At 35.5% G+C, this 16,918-nt stretch overlaps 2 protein-coding genes across 3 annotated transcripts; both read left to right on the top strand.

Annotated features, from left to right (window-relative positions):
• Positions 1–12,966: 12,966 nt before the first annotated feature.
• Positions 12,967–13,438, top strand: LOC120122526 (heavy metal-associated isoprenylated plant protein 27-like). The gene has a single exon (XM_039141661.1). The coding sequence runs from the start codon at positions 13,073–13,075 to the stop codon at positions 13,436–13,438; it is 366 nt and encodes a 121-aa protein (XP_038997592.1). The 5' UTR covers positions 12,967–13,072.
• A 709-nt stretch (positions 13,439–14,147) lies between these two features.
• Positions 14,148–16,903, top strand: LOC120122524. 2 transcript variants are annotated; one of them, XM_039141659.1, is made up of 5 exons: positions 14,148–14,511; positions 15,403–15,748; positions 15,862–15,895; positions 16,001–16,067; positions 16,173–16,903. In XM_039141659.1, the coding sequence occupies exons 1-5, from the start codon at positions 14,431–14,433 to the stop codon at positions 16,620–16,622; spliced, it is 978 nt and encodes a 325-aa protein (XP_038997590.1). In that variant the 5' UTR covers positions 14,148–14,430; the 3' UTR covers positions 16,623–16,903. The 2 variants fall into 2 exon arrangements, with proteins under 2 accessions (XP_038997590.1, XP_038997588.1); XM_039141657.1 differs by lacking the exon at positions 16,001–16,067 and having other exon boundaries at positions 14,149–14,511; positions 16,106–16,900.
• The last annotated feature ends 15 nt before the right edge of the window (positions 16,904–16,918 follow it).

Here is a 16,918-nt window from a genome sequence, read left to right as displayed (position 1 = left end):
TTAGGCATTCTCTTGAACACTAAGTAATCACCTAAGGAATGACTACTCTCATAGCTCCTACAACCTTAAGGCATTAAAATTCATAAGCAAAACAGATTATAACATAGAAAAACAATCATTCATTAAAGCAAAACTTAAATATCCAAAATAAACTCCCACCAAATAGGATTAGTTCATGGTGGGGTTTGAAATAAGCAAGCACAAAGCAAGTTAATTCGTTCCTTACAACCCAAATAATAAATAACGAAAGCAAAGAGCAAAGAGAAGGAGGAAAAGCCTTCGACGTGCACTGCCGGAGCTTCCCTCGGCCACCACAAACAATCCCAGCGATCTAGCTCCTCTCGGACGCCTAGTTCGCCACTCCCTATAGCCTATCAACGGAGGAATGCCACAACAAAAACGATTGACGGAAAAAGAGAGAACTTTTTCTCCGAATTTTTAGGCTCTTGGCGGCTGTCTAAAAATCTCCAAGTCTCCTCAAAAAGTCAGGCTTTATCTTCTATTTATAGGGGAGAATGAACCTATGGTTTTGTGTTAAAATTACACTATCACCCTAAAGTTCATTCCTTTTATGTGAGAGTCAGTGCAAAGATGGTAACTGGCCCCTTCATTATGGTTGATTGCAGAAAGCACTTTTTATGTCATGATAGCTGGCTCTTTATAAAAATATTCTTCTTTCGTTTTGATCGCTCTCGAAATGCCAACTGGTTCGGCATTTGCATTCTGCTCAATAGTCTCCTTTTGTCATGGCATTTCCCTTTTTCTTTTCCTTGCTCCCAAATCCTGCACATCACCAGACAAACACCTTCCCCATAAAGCAGCACTGATTACAAAATAAAATGCCGCAGCAAACAGAATTTCACCACATGCAACTATATGCTCCTAAATGCATCTATATGAGCTCTAAGACAATCAATAACTTAAGTGAAAAGGTCACAAATATGACCTTTTTACGGAGTTATCAATAAGCAGGAACCAGATCCTTCACACCGAATTCTTCAGCTGCAAGTAATTTTGATGTTGTTAATGACAGACACATATAATTCTAGAATGTAAAGGGTTATTGGTTACACTACCTATAAGGTCGGAAGGGACCTCCGTTTGAAAACCGTCCGGTCGGTCCACCTTTGAAATCCCTCCCGTAGGGGAGGAAATTGCCTTTAGCTATAGTGGGGAGATTGTTGTTGTTCCCTGGATCAACTATCGAATCTTCGAACGCAAAAATTGCAGTAATCTTCTCATTGTCAGGCAGGACCATGGTTGCTTCATTGTCATCATGGCAGTATACCACCACAAAAACAAACAAGATAATGGTCCTACTAAAATGAGAAGAAAATGAAACGGATGCTTGAAATTGAGAGATGAGCGTCATCTTTTTGTGGTTTTTAATTTGATTTTTCCTTATGATATAGTCCCTCTTTTAAAGGCATTGAAAAGGGTAGACGTGGCGTCACAAATGTATTTGTCAATGTGGCAGTCATTTCTGAGCTTGCTTATATGTTTTCAGGGCGGTTGTAGACAATAATGCCGTTAATGGCAAAATAGCACATATTCACACGTTAATGTTTAATTTTACTGTAAAAATACCTAATAGAATTAAGTTGTTTTCCTCTGTAATTCTTTGATTTAAACTATTTAGTTAAGACTGGCTGATGTAGAATATGGGACAGACCTATTGCGGAAGACAGCTATCGGATAGAGCAAAATCGCAATTGATAATTTGAGAAAATAAAAATGAAGATAAAAGAGACACAAATTTTACGTGGAAAACCCCTAAATAATGTAGGGTAAAAACCACGGGCAACGGTAGAAGAATTTCACTATGAGAAAATAGGAATTACAACTTCTCTCGATCTACCAAGGAGAAAACAATGATAATTCTCTCTTGATAAAAAGGAGAAAATAACTCTCAAGAAACTCTCTTTATTCTCTAGTATTGGAAGAAAGCTAGAATGTTGTGGGATGGTTTTGAAGCTAAATGAGCTAGGGTATTTATAGTTGAAGCTTTAAGGACTAATTTGTAAATACCCTAAATTACAATGACTAATTGCATAGTTTTACCATCCAAAATTTTCAACAATTTGGTGGCCAAATTTGACCAATTTTGCCGCCCCATTAATGCCACCAAATTGCCACCCATAATGTTAACTAATGATGCAATTTGGTGTGCCAATTTTCAACAATCTCCCACTTGAAGATTTGATTGGAACAATCATATCTTCACACCATTCTTTCTACCTTGTACCTTTCATGTTGCTTACGTCTCTGACAGGCCACAGGAGGATTGATAACAGGTAAATTTATCAGCGTTGATCGCCTTCGTCATAAAATCTGCTATGTTGTCTTTGGTATGGATCTTCTGCATATCTACTGTCCCTTCTTCCACCTTTTCACGAATGAAATGGTACTGAACTCGTATGTGCTTTGTCCTTGAATGAAATTATGGATTCCTTGCTAGATGCAAGGCACTTTGACTGTCACAAAACAAAGAGACATACTCTTGATTGTGCCCAAGCTCCTCCAATAGCATCTTCAACCATATTGCTTCATTACTGGATTGTGTAGCTGCTACATATTCTGCTTCTGTTGTGGATGTAGCCACAACTGACTAAAATTTTGAAACCCAGCTTACAGCTCCACCAGCAACTTTAAACACATATCCTGTAGTAGATTTTCTTTTATCCAAATCCCCTGCATAGTCAGAATTTACATACCCATTGATTAGTAAGTTTGATCCTCCGTAATATAATGCAACAATTGAGGTCCCTTTGATGTATCTTAGGATCCTCTTTATTGTATTCCAATGCTCTTTTCCTGGATTCGCCATGTACCGACTAACCACTCCCACTGCTTGTGCAATGTCTGGTCTTGTGCATATCATAGCGAACATTAAACTTCCCACTGCTGATGCATACGGTACTCGAGACATCTACATCCTCTCTTCTTCACTGCTAGGACTCATACTAGAGGATAATTTGAAGTTAATAGGAAGAGGAGTAGAAATTAACTTACAATCTTGCATGCTGAATCGTGACAAGATTTTCTTCAAGTAATTCTTTTGTGAAAGCCAAATCTTCCTATTACTTCTGTCTCGGTGAATTTGCATCCCTAGAATCTTGTTTGCTGATCCCAAGTCCTTCATTTCAAATTCCCTAGCCAGTTGTGCCTTCAATTCTTCAATATGATCTTTGTTGGGTCCTGCAACCAACATGTCATCCACATACAACAACAAAATAACAAAATCTTTATCACCAGACCTCTTGAAATAAGCATAAGGGTCTGCATTAAGTCTGTTGTATCCAAGGCACATAATGAAATAATCAAATCTCTTATACCAACACCTCGGCACATGCTTTAGACCGTATAGAGATTTGTTCAACCTGCAAACCAAGTTCTTTTTTTTCTTTTTCTTCAAAACCTTCAGGCTGGAGCATATAAATTTCTTCTTCAAGATTTCCATGAAGAAAAGCTGTTTTAACATCTAGATGCTCTAGATGTAAGTCCAATGTAGCACACATTGCCAAAACTAATCGAACTGTTGTTAGTCGAACCACAGAAGAAAATATTTCATTGAAATCAATACCTTCTTTTTGAGCATATCCTTTGACCACCAGTCTTGCACGATACCTCTCAACTTGATCGTCACCATTTCGCTTGATTTTGAAGACCCATTTGTTACTAATTGGCTTCCTTCCTTGTGGTAGTGGCACAAGGTCCCATGTATTATTTTTATGAAGGCTTCAATTTCTTCTTGCATCGCCATCATCCACATTGAAGCATCTGAGTTGTTTATTGCCTCCTGGTATGTTGATGGCTCACCGTCCTCTGTTAAAAGGCAGTATGTAATATTACCTTCTATAACATAATCTGAGTGCCAATTGGGACGTCTTCTCACACGATCTGATTGAAGAGTTGTTGGAGCTTCAGAACTCTCTGGTTCTTGTTCATCATGTGCTAGTTCTGCTTCAGAAGAATCTCCTTGTTCAAACTCTTTTTCCACATGTATCTGAGTAGTCTCTGAATTTTCAGCGCTATCATCGTCTTCTTTTCTTTGTAGTTTATCTTCTACAAAGATAACATCTCTACTGAAGATCACTTTACGGGCAGTGGGATCCTACAAGCGATACCCCTTTACTCCATCAGCATACCCCAAGAATTTGCATTTCCTGGATTTTGGATCCAACTTTGAAATTTCTTGGGAGTTGTACATCACGTACACTATAATTCCAAATACATAGAGGTTTGAATAATCAGCTGGTTTTCCAGTCCACATCTCTATTGGTGTCTTCAGCTCTATTGTAGTTGATGAAGCTCGATTCACCAAATAACAGGCAGTATTGACTGCTTCTGCCCCGAATGATTTTTCTAGGCCTACATCCCTCAACATTGCTCTTGTTCTTTCTAACAAGGTTCTGTTCATCCGCTCTACCACTCCATTTTGTTGAGGAGTGTTCGCCAATGTGAACTGTCTTTTGATGCATTCTTTTCTGCAAAAGTCATCAAATTCTTCGCTTGTGTATTCTCCTCCATTATCTGTTCTGAAACACTTGATCCTATTTCCAGAATCAAGTTCCACTCGCGCTTTGAAGTTTTTGAAAGTTAAAAACACATCTGACTTCTTCTTAATAGGGTGCACCCAACATCTCCTGGAGTAGTCATCAATAAATGAGACAAAGTATTTTGCTCCACCTAGGGATGTTACTGGTGCTTGCCATACGTCAGAGTAAACCAATTCTAGAACACTTTTGACTCTAGAATTTGATGTGTTGAATTTCAACCGGTGCTGCTTACTTGTTATGCAATGCTCACGCAAGTGATACCTTTGTTAAGCCTGGAAGTAGCTTTTGCTCCACAAGGACTTTCATTCCTTGTTCTGACATGTGTCCAAGTTTCTTATGCCATAGCATTGTAGAATATGAACTACATGAGGCAACAGAGGCTTCTGCTTCTAGCAATGTCTCTCCCTTCAACATGTACAAGTTTGCAGCTATCTTTTCACCTTTCAGCACCACAAGCGCTCCACGGAACACCTTCATGATTCCTTTCCATGTTTCAATCTTGCTAGCATTATTATCCAATAATCCATAGGATAATAAATTTTTCTTCAGACCTTTCACGTGGCGCACATCTCGAACAACTTTAATTGTTCCATCATACATATTCAATTTGATGGTTCCCATGCCAACGATCTCTAAGGCATGATCATTGCAACTATACATGGATCCTCCTAAGACAGGTTCATAATGATGGAACCATTCTCTTCTTGAGGTCATGTGATATGTTGTTCCCGAATTAATGAGCCATATATCTGCAAATCGTTTTCTTCCTTCCACGATGGTTGACGCTTCACAGCATAGAGCATCTCCATCATCTGAAGTGTTTACGGCATTGCCTTGTGGATTGGAGTTTTTATTTAGACTCCAACAATCCTTCTTCAAGTGACCCTTCTTTCTACAGTTGTAGCACTTTAAATTCTTCTTGTTTCTCGACTTCGATCTACCATGTTTGTGACTGCTGCTTTGGCCACGTTCTGTTGATCTCCCTCTCATCGTTGTCATCGTTGTTAATGCTTCTGCTTGTTGCAGATTTACTTGTCTGTCTTTCTTGTTCTTGCGCCGATTTTCTTCTTGTAGAACAGCAGCTGCAACGTCATCGAAGACTAGACTGGTGACATTACTATTTGTCAAGTTGATGATGAGTTGATCATACGAATCTGGTAGACTTTGAAGTAGAAGTTCAGCACGTTCTTGTTCTCCTATTTTACAGCTTAAGGATGTAAGCTGAGAAAATAAAGTGTTCAGTGTATTTAAGTGTTCCGTCACTGAAGTAGATTATGGCATACGAAGAGTGTACAATTTTCTCTTAAGAAAAATTTTATTGTGCAGTGATGTGGCCTCGTACAGTTTGGTGAGATGATCACATATCTCCTTAGATGTCTTCTTCTCCTCGATACTTGACAATACTCCATCTCCTAATGCTAGATGAAAGTTTGTCATAGTATTTCCGTCCATTTCGATCCATTTGTTGTCGCCTGTGAAATCCACCGGCCTTTCACTGATAGCTGCTAGACAACCGTCTTTCCTCAGGATGGCCTTCATCTTCAATTTTCACAATGAGAAATTTCTCCCATTGAATTTTTCAATATCAAATTTCGTTGCCATAGCTTCTTTTACGGATAGCTCCCACTATTTCACTATCGTGAATAGTTCTCTGGAACCTTCAAAGAATGGGTTGTACCTTCTTACTTTCTTATGTTTGAGGATCCACCTTTTGGTGGCAACCACAAAGACAATAAGAAGATATTACACACTCAAATCTGGCTCTGATACCAATTGTTGCAGAAGACGGCTATCGGATAGAGAAAAATCACAACTGATAATTTGAGAAAATAAAAATGAAGATAAAAGAGACACAAATTTTACGAGGAAAACCCCTAAATAATGTAGGGTAAAAACCACGGGCAACGGTAGAAGAATTTCACTATGAGAAAATAGGAATTACAACTTCTCTCCTTCTACCAAGGAGAAAACAATGATAATTCTCTCTTGATAAAAAGGAGAAAATAACTCTCAAGAAACTCTCTTTATTCTCTAGTATTTGAAGAAAGCTAGAATGCTTTGGGATGGTTTTGAAGCTAAATGAGCTAGGGTATTTATAGTTGAAGCTTTAAGGACTAATTTGTAAATACCCTAAATTACAATGACTAATTGCATAGTTTTACCATCCAAAATTTTCTACAATTTGGTGGTCAAATTTGACCAATTTTACCGTCCCATTAATGCCACCAAATTGCCACCCATAATGTTGACTAATAATGCAATTTGGTGTGCCAATTTTTAACAAGACCGGTATTAGTCAGTGTCTAAGCATTATCCTCATATCAATTTGTACACATAAAATTCAACCCTCAACCGATCTCAAAGCACTACATGTTTAGTCATTGACACGTTGGATCAGATTCAGGGTACTTTTTCTGTACCTACCTACGAAATTATAGATATTTTTTCAGTGAGAAAGCTGCAAATCTCTATTGTTAATATATACCTATAGATAAATAGATAGTTTAAAACTATCTATAATCTCTCATCTATGATATGAATAATTGTAGAACAGTTATTTTAGCTCCTTCGTGCACTCAAGGACGAATCTACATAGTGGTTGATCCCTTTCAAAAATTTTAGTAAAATAGTATTTTAGGTTTTTTATTTAAATAGTAGTTAAATAAAATCTTTAACTATTTTAATTTTTAAATTTAAGTATTTAATAAATATTTGTTCTTTTGATTAAAATAATTTTACTATCTCAATACTGTATATAGGGTTGTAAATGAGACGAGATAGATCGCGAGCTACTCGAGATCGACTCGGTCAAGGCTCGATAAATACTCGGATCGAATAGACTCGACTCGAGTTCTTAACGAGCCGAAACGAGCTACTTGATATTTGACTCGAAAAGCTCGTGAGCAGCTCGAAAATATAATATATTAATATTTTATTTTAAAAAAAATAAATTATTAATAATAGTAACATTTATGTATTGATTTTTTAATAAAAAATACAATAAGATTTTCATGTATTTAAGGTTCAGGTTCGAGTTTGAGTTTAAGGCTTCAATCGAGTTAAGTTTAAGATTTTTTTTTTTCATTTTGAGACGCTCACGAGCTTCAATTCAGGATTTCGAGTTCTAGTCGAGCTTGAAAATTTTAAGCTCACGAGTTTTTGAGTCAAGTCGAGCTCCATTTCAGAGTTTTCGAGTCGAGTCGAGCTCAACTCGGCTCGTTTACACCCCTAATTGTATCTGCATGCACTAATAGATAACTTGAAGAATTCTTATTGGGTATTTTTTTTGAACAAGGCTTATAGGGGCACTTATCTTCAACAATTATTTGAACTCGGATAAATTGGGTTATAACATAAAATTGAACCAGCTTTATTGATAATTATATCATAATTGAAATTAATGCAATCAGTGAAGGCTCATAAATGAAGAATCAGACCCCTCAAATAACTTGAGTTGGACAAAAGTTTTGTAAAGTTAATTCAAAATCACGAATATGGATTGATTCAAGTAGTAAGCAACTTTCTATTGTTAAAGGAAAGTCTCGAGTTCGAGTTCTTATGTATGTAAAAAAATTATTGAGAGATTCACCCACCAAATTTAAATGTGGAACTTGAGTTGATATGCATTAATCAAGTCGAAGCCTTGAAACCAGAAGAACAACCTAAAAAAACTTTCTTCCAAATTTATAATTAGCCAAAATCCAACGTAATAGGTAATAAATTCACCTTTCGAGGGCATGAAAGAAAGAGATTTATATTTCATATTTTTTCATAAATAATGTTATTTAAATGATACTTACAAGTATATTATGTGAAGTGAGTTGTAGATATATACAATACGTATTAGATGGATCTCGAGATTAATATGAACGGTAGAACAAAGAAAATTTTAATCTTGCAAATCATAAGACAATGATTTTTGGTTTTATATCGCGACAAATTATAAGGTGATGATGAGATAAATATTCTTGATACAGATGGATACGAGGGAATATCTCTAATTTCATGAGCCCAATGGACGTCCCTAATTAAGAACAATGTCCAAAAATTAAACATTTTTATTAATGAGTGCATTTAGTTATTTATTAGAAATAGTAGTATTTAATAAAATTAGTATAATTATAAATATTGAAGAAAATTAACGTTAAAGAAAATCAAACATGTGAACTTAAAGAGAATGGGGCACCCTAATCGTGGCATCCTCGTGCCCAAAAGAAATGAATATATTTTCAATAAATATTCTATAATACCCCAAACATCGGATCAATGACTAAAGTGTAAGAATTTAACATTTAGTGGTTTAATTTTGGACTTATTTGGAAATTTTTGTTTAGGACATATTATCAAAGATTAAAGAATGGAAGGACATAATGGTCTTTTAGCATAAAATGAATTTAAAATTCATTTTTAAGGATATTTAACATGTGGGAAAAAGAAGAAATAGGATAGAAAAGCCTAGAAGCCTTCACCTTCACCTTCTCCTTCCTTTCCACCGTGAACCTCCATTGCTAATGTGAGTTATGTTTAAAATTGGTTGTTTCTTGAATTTTTGGTTGGTTTTGAATCTTTGGTTGGTATAGAAACTTAAGGAAGCTTAAAGATGAATAGAAACTAAGGGATTTAGGAATTAATTGTGAATTAGTAAAATGGTTTTTAAGAGAATTGATGAAATTTGATTAGTAATTGGATTTTAAAAGCATATTTGACTTGTCAAAGGTTTGAATAAGGAATTTGAAGTATTAGAAAGGATTGGAAACATGTTTGAGGATTGGGTATGATTTTTAGTTTTAAGTGTTCCATAGAGAAAATTGGATGTTAAAAGGGGATTAATGGATATAAGTTGGTTGTGATTAGTGTTAGTAAGTTTAGTAAGTTTAAAGGTTTAATTGGAGTTAAAAGTATGAGATTTAGGTGAATTTTGGGTAAAATTCGAAGTGAAATAGATGAATTATGGGTAAGGGTATCGGTATTGGAAGAATAATATTGATACTATAAGGTTAAATTGAAGGAAATTGTATGAATCAGATGAACATTGTCGATATTGATTGAAGTAGTATCGATACTGATGTGGAGATATCGATACCAAGAGTAAGGTACCGATACTGTAATTGAAGATGAAATTCCAGAATGCTAGAATGGTATCGATATTGAAGTAGGTATCGATACCCTATAAGATAAGTATCGGTACTGTGAATAGAGTATCAATACTATTCAATCTGAAATTTTAAATTAGGGGTTTTATTTCGTTTATGTAAATCCTATTTGGTTAGCCGTAAATTGAGATTTGGTATTTATCTTGGACATGTTGATGTGTAGATTTGGATCGAAAGCGTACCGAATGAATCGACGTAGTAAAGAGATTGAACGAAGGTTAAAAGGATTTTGTTTATGACTTACGTGAGGCAAAGGCGAGTGCAACTTATTTATTTTATATTAGATATGAGGACGACTTGCGATAAGCCAACCTCGAAGGTTTTCGATCGAAAACAATTTTATTTATTTTATGTAATATTTTTATGATGTTTTATATAAATTGTATTTCCGTAGTACTGTTTTGATTTTATTAGTATGTGAACATGTTATATATGAATGTGATCTACGTGAAAATGTTCTATGTGAATATGTTCTATGTGATTGTGTTTTATATGGATAAATGATACTTTGAATAATGTAATGTTAAATAATTATATGGTTAAAGCTCAAAGTATATGTTTTGAGAATTAGAGATATAGTTAGCATGCAAAGAGTCGAGGGTTCTACGCGGCCCTCCAGGACAATTCTAAGCGGTCATTCGGGATAAATATATGCGACACTTCGGTGCATATTCTACGTGACACTTCGGTGTAAATTCTACGCGGCAGTTTTGACTGCAATTATAGTGCACAACCTCAATGTACTCACATACCTTGAGTTCTCAGTGATATGCGTTGGGCTATTTAAACAAATTGATATGAATTGAACATTGTATAACATTATAAGCATGTTTATGAAATATTTATTGATTTCCATATGCAATGTTTCTTGAAAATGTTTAAGTAAATGCTTTATTGTTTTATTATGCTCATTATTGCCTCACTAAGTCAATGACTTAGCGTGTGAGTGTTTTCACACGTAAGTTCAAAGAGATCTGAGGAGTAAAGCTAGGAAATGACATCATACACTTGAAGACGATCATATCATAATGATTTGAATTGTAGGTGTTTTTTTATTTTGAAATTTTGTTGGCATGTATCATAAAGGTTTAAATCGTAATGCTCTGATCAGTTTTGTAAGCATACTATTTTAAGTTTATGTAAATATATTAAGTATTTAATTTCATTTTGAAATGGGTTGGAGGTGTTACACATTCTTTTAATTATTTCAATTTTTAAGGGATTTAAATTTTTAATACGATAACATCGTTACTGACGGCTGATATTTGAGCTAAGATATTGACAAATTTCTTGTCAAATGTGGTATTTGGTTATTCTCTCCAAATTTAAAGGTATGACCCCTCTTGATATCATTCTTATTTAATGTGTTTTTTATCCAATTATATAACGACATGTATCACTAGTAATATTGTAACAATGGAACATTAGAATTATAAAATTGAATTAAAATTAAGATTAAATTAATCAAATTTATAAATAAAGATGATGAAATATATAATTATATCAATTTTATTAACTATCGCATCAGTCATTTTATTAAATGATGATTGTAATATATCATTAAATTATTAAATAATCTTATTGATCAATAATTAGATTAAAATTTATAATAGTAATATTAATTAATGAATTATATCTTCCGAAGTTGATTACAATAATTTGATAATATTATTACAAAGGGAAAGTTAGAAACAATAAACTGATTAATGTCTGAGAATGAGCATCGCCCCTCCCCATGCATTGTTACCTTCCTTTTTCACTTATACGTAAAGCAATCAATATATATCACTATTAAAATAGAACATTCCTATACAAGAACAAAAAAAACAAAAAATAAACAGTGCGGTTCTAAAAGCAACCGAAGTAACCAGAAGTAGGCCTATAAATGAATTGAACGTTCAACAAACTGTTCATGAATCGTGCGGCGGGAAGTTCGTTTATGTGCGTTTATTTATTAAATGAACGAACATGAACAAGATTTTTTGTTCGTTTAATTAAATGAACAAACATGAACATAGGTCTCGTTCGTTCATTTACGTTCGTGAACGTTCGGTTATGTTCGTTTGGTTATGTTCGTTTATGTTCGTTCGATTTATGTTCGTTTATGTTCATTCATTTATGTTTAACACAATCTTCTTAAATCAATTTTGGTGACCAATTTGTAAGTATCTTAAAAATATTAATCTGATATTCTGATGACCAACTCCATAATTAACCTAATTTTATTTGGAGATTAAATCCAATATGTTAACCTGTGAGGCACCTCGCACTTATATTCATTTTCCCCTTTTTTCCCAAACCTTATTGTTCACTGGAGAGTGGAGACGATCTCTGAAAGATTCAAAACAAGTTATATTATAGTGCAATATGAAGTTTTACAGGTCTGTTTTCATCTCTTTCTCTGTTTTATTTGACTTAATAGTTGATATGTAAAGTTATTGTGGGTATCTTCATATCTAAAACTCAAGAAAACATAATACTTCTTTCTAGAAATAAATGAGAAGATAAAGGTAAAAATCGGAAGTATATGAGCATCAGTAAAAAAAATATATATAGAATTTGCCAGAAAACAAAACAAAGGTTTCTATGCAATTTCTGAAAAAGAGTGTAATAGCGGAAAATGATTGTTCATATGTAAACATGGAACACTAAGATAAATGTTATAGCGTTAAATTAAAGTCGTGTGAATCATTTAATATCTTTAAAAAATCGATCGAAATATTTGATATCTTCAAATATTTCATCACTGCTAATAAGCTCTTACGCTATTTATCACTGTAGATTTGGTTGATTTACATTGTCGACTATTTTTCATGAAAGAACAATGGAAGGTAGGGTCTCCAACATTTATGTTCGTTTATGTTCGTGTTCATTTATGTTCGTGTTCGTTTATTTGAACATGAACAAGTTATATTCCTTAATAAACGAACATGAACAAAAAAAATTTTGTTCGTTTATGTTCGTGTTCGTTTATGTTCGTTTATTTATTAAATGAACGAACATGAACATACCTTCGTTCGTGTGCGTTCGGTTCGTTTACAGGCCTAACCAGAAGAGCCCTGGTTGATCATCTCAAATAAATATTAATGTTAACCCCCAGATTCCATTAAAACCATATATGAGCTTGTTTTTTTACTACCAATCTCACATGTTGTCTCCAGTTCCATCGTTTTCGTATCTTGGATGGTTTTCCAGGATTTTGTCTCCCAACTCTTTGACTGCGACAGCCGAAGACATAAAAAGCTCAAAAAGAAGCAACTACAGGTATTCTATTGTAATCAAACTTTCCAGTTTCGACTCTTTTGAGTTTGATTTAATGTCTGTTGTTGTTTGTTGCAGACGGTGGAGATAAAAGTGAAGATGGACTGCGAGGGATGCGAGAGGAGGGTGAATAAATCGGTGGAGGGCATGAAAGGGGTGACGCAAGTGGAAGTGGACCCCAAGCAAAGCAAGCTCACGGTTGTCGGCTACGTGGATCCCGACAAGGTCCTTGAGCGGGTCCGGTACCAGACGGGAAAGAAAGTTGAGTTCTGGCCTTACGTGCCTTACGATGTGGTGCCTCACCCTTACGCACCGGGGGCTTACGACAAGAAGGCACCGGCGGGGTATGTCCGGAATGTGGTCCAAGATCCGGAAGCTGGTCAGCTCGCCAGGGCCACCTCCTTTGAAGTCAAGTACACCACTGCTTTCAGTGATGAGAACCCAAATGCTTGTATTATCATGTGAAAATTATTGTGAATTCCTCTCATCCCTAACTCGAATTCCACCTAAACTTATATTTTAACTTCTTCAATTTATTTTTTTATCCATGTAAGGTAAATAAAAAAATAATATCTGATTAATAATAATTTTTAACTATTTGATGTTAATCACTCGTATTTAGAAACAAAACTAAAAAATTATTATAACAGAAGTTAAAATATTTTTTATTTTTTATAAATATAATTTTTTAAAACTAAAGAGATTAGATAATTTTTTATTTATTTTTTAAAAAGTATATATTTTTAATATTAATTAATATATTAAAAAAATAATTGGCGGGACTCAAGGTTCCCTTGATCCCACAATATTTCGCCAATGCTTGTATTCCTAATGTTGCTGATGTTAGAATAAGATGAGACGATATAAAATTATATTCATATATATTTCATCACCTGTAATAAATATAATTTTATTCCCATTTTCAACTCACCGCCTACAAAATATATATCCATCCTCGATCCGTCTACCAACCTTCCTAATTTTAACATAATAAAATAAATCCTAATTTATACCGAAATATTATGTTGGGTAGTATCATGCTACGAATAACCCGTGATTGGGTAGCTTCTCTTCGTTTCCAAACATGCCTTGAAACGGCTTCACCTAAAACGACAGCGTTTCAGTAGTAACTCTCGAAAAGAAAAGGTCAAATCCTCTATAAATACCCCCTCTTTGCCTACCAAGGGACATTTGGATCCAAAGTTCCCTCCTCTCTGTTTTTGGATCTAAAGAGCGTCTCCTCTCTCAAACCCTAATCTGAGAATAGCCTCTCTTTTAATTAGCTTTTCATTCTTCATTAACTTTCGTTTTTGGAGGGATAAGCTGAAGGTCTTCCTTAAAACGCCCAAGATTTTACAGCTACAATTTTCTTTTTCTTAATACGACCCCGATCTAGGGTTTCGTTTTCGTTTTCCCATTTCGGTTTCATATTATTCGGTTGTTGCTGAATCAAACAGATGTCTCGGTGTTTTCCGTATCCTCCCCCGGGGTACGTAAAGAACGGAATCCGCGATGAGGCACTGATTGAATCGATTAAGGTTTGTTGAGCAAATCCCCAATCGAATGCACAGCTTTTTGGAGGGGTTTTCACCTTTTCTGCTCGACTGATATAATTCGCTGTCCTCAATGCTTTGCTCTTGTTTGTATAGCAAAGGGACGAGAAAAAATATATTTGGTGTCAGAGAGCTGAGTGTTAGTAAGAGCCTTAATTCCTAATTAACATATGTTGCATATTATGGCTATAAAAGTTGTGAGGAGATTGGATAGAGAATCAAGCAATTTCATAGTAACCGTTTCCTTACCGGCCATGCCATTTGTTCGTTTTCTGGATTTCTTGTAAAATAAATGGAGAGTTGTTTTTAGTAATGTTAAAGTTTAACTATGGCGAATTGAACCCAGATAATTCAAGAAATGAAATGATGCCTATTGTTATCTCTTCATTTGTGTATCTGAATGGTAGAGAGGCAGCAATTGTTGTTAGTTCAGTATCTAAAGGAACAATGTGAATGTGTGCTGAAGTATATTCATGTATGAAAAGAATTATGGAAGTTCTATTGAAGCTTAAAATTGAATTGTTAAGACACTAACTAGAATTTAGTGAAATTTTATTGGCCTCTTAATTAAAAAAACATGTAGAAGTGTTGCTTGAAAATGGAACCTAACTTTTACGAGAGCTGCAAAGTTTGCATTGGAGAATGGAAGAAAGAATCATGCAAGTTTTATAATGGGACTAGTTCAATCAAATGTGAAGTTTACAGTCATTTGTTATTAGTAAACTTTACTACATAGTAAGAGGGAACATTTCATTTGTAATTGTTCTTGCTGAAGTTGGTTCAAGGATTGCTTGTGTTACCGTAATGTTGTTTTTCCTGTTTGTATTTGCTTCCCCTGTATGTTCATAAACTGACTCTTTCTCTTGTAATTTGTAGATTAAAAGAGAAGAAGAGAAGGCCAAGAAGGAAAGGAAGAAAGAAAAGAAAGAGAAGAAAGAGAAAAAACGGGAGAAGAAAGAAAGAGACAATGCCCTGGACAGTGGAGAAACCAAAAGTAAAAAGCATGGTCATAAGAAAAGGCATAAAGACGAGAGGAGCCAAGAAGGTCAAAAAGGAGGAGACTATCAAAAGAGAAGAGAAAATGAAGTTGAATGTTATGAGAAGAGTACGCTTACTGAAGAACATGGTCATGGAGTGGGACCCCAGAACTCCTCCGATAGCACCCTTAACAGCAGTAAAAGACAGAAGCTGAGCTTGCCCCCTGACAGTGGGCATAATTCTGGTGAGTGTGTTTGTATCTCTTCCTTACCTGGGAGAGGCTGTTTACTTGTTGGGTTTGTTTGCTTCACATGGGCACTGATTCTGTGTATTCGAATTGTTATTATTAATGTGAAGAAAGCATTATCCGGATTCGGTTGCCTTCTCAAAGGCATAAAGATCCTGAAGTGCTACCCACCAAGGAGCAGCCTTACTCTACCTCAGGAAAGATTGACGTGGCCTTTGTTCAAGGGACGCATGGGTTGCCTTCTCAAAGGCATAAAGATCCTGAAGTGCTACCCACCAAGGAGCAGCCTTGTTCTACCTCAGGAAAGATTGATGAGGCCTTTGTCCAAGAGATGCATGGGATGCCTTCTCAAAGGCATAAAGATCCTGAAGTGCTACCCACCAAGGAGCAGCCTTGCTCCACCTCAGGAAAGATTGATGAGGCCTTTGTTCAAGGGACGCATGAGCATGTTCCTAGACCAGGCAGAGAACTGGAAGAACATTCTTGTTCTACAGCCAATATTAGATTCCCGGAGTTAACACCCAAGCTCAGCAAAGAAACACCTTTCTTCTCTTCTGGTGCACCAGAAAGTGTTGCTCGTAGTGCTGAGGCATCATTGCCAACAAGCTTGTGCAGCAGTTGCTCTCCTACACTAGCTTTAGGTTACAAAAATCTCGTGGAGGATTGGGTTGTGCCTACACTGCAGACTGAGTTAGCCGGTTTTGCTGACGAGGACTGGCTGTTTCAGAGGAAGCAAAATGTCGACCATGCGATTAAAAGCAGCGAAGATGGAAATATTGGCACGTGTCAAATGAACTCAACAAGTTGGCCACATGCCCGCTTTTTGCCTGAGGCTGATATATATGCTTTACCTTTCACGGTACCGTTATGAACTAAATGTGCCGAACCAAGAAAAAGGCATGCATGGTGTGAGAACTAGAAAACGGTTAAACCTTTTGTTCTTGGTGCTGAAAGTGTGAAGCGTTTGTTGCCAGCATTTCAGCTCCTTCCGTTTACGTCTGGGATTAGGACTCTGAGGACAAATTTTGTGCGGCCACCCTTACTGGAAAAATGGTTACTGAGGCTTTTCTTTCAACCCTTATCGGTGAGAAAGAAAAAATATATCATTGATGTATTACAAAATTCAATTCCTTCCAGTAATATGGGTATTACCCATTGTTCATGTGG

This window comes from Hibiscus syriacus, unplaced genomic scaffold, assembly GCF_006381635.1.
Source record: "Hibiscus syriacus cultivar Baekdansim isolate YM2019G1 unplaced genomic scaffold, ASM638163v2 tig00110387_pilon, whole genome shotgun sequence".
NCBI classification, from domain to species: Eukaryota; Viridiplantae; Streptophyta; class Magnoliopsida; order Malvales; family Malvaceae; genus Hibiscus; species Hibiscus syriacus.
Note: the sequence above shows the minus strand (reverse complement) of the source record. Positions and strands in the feature narration are given on the sequence as shown.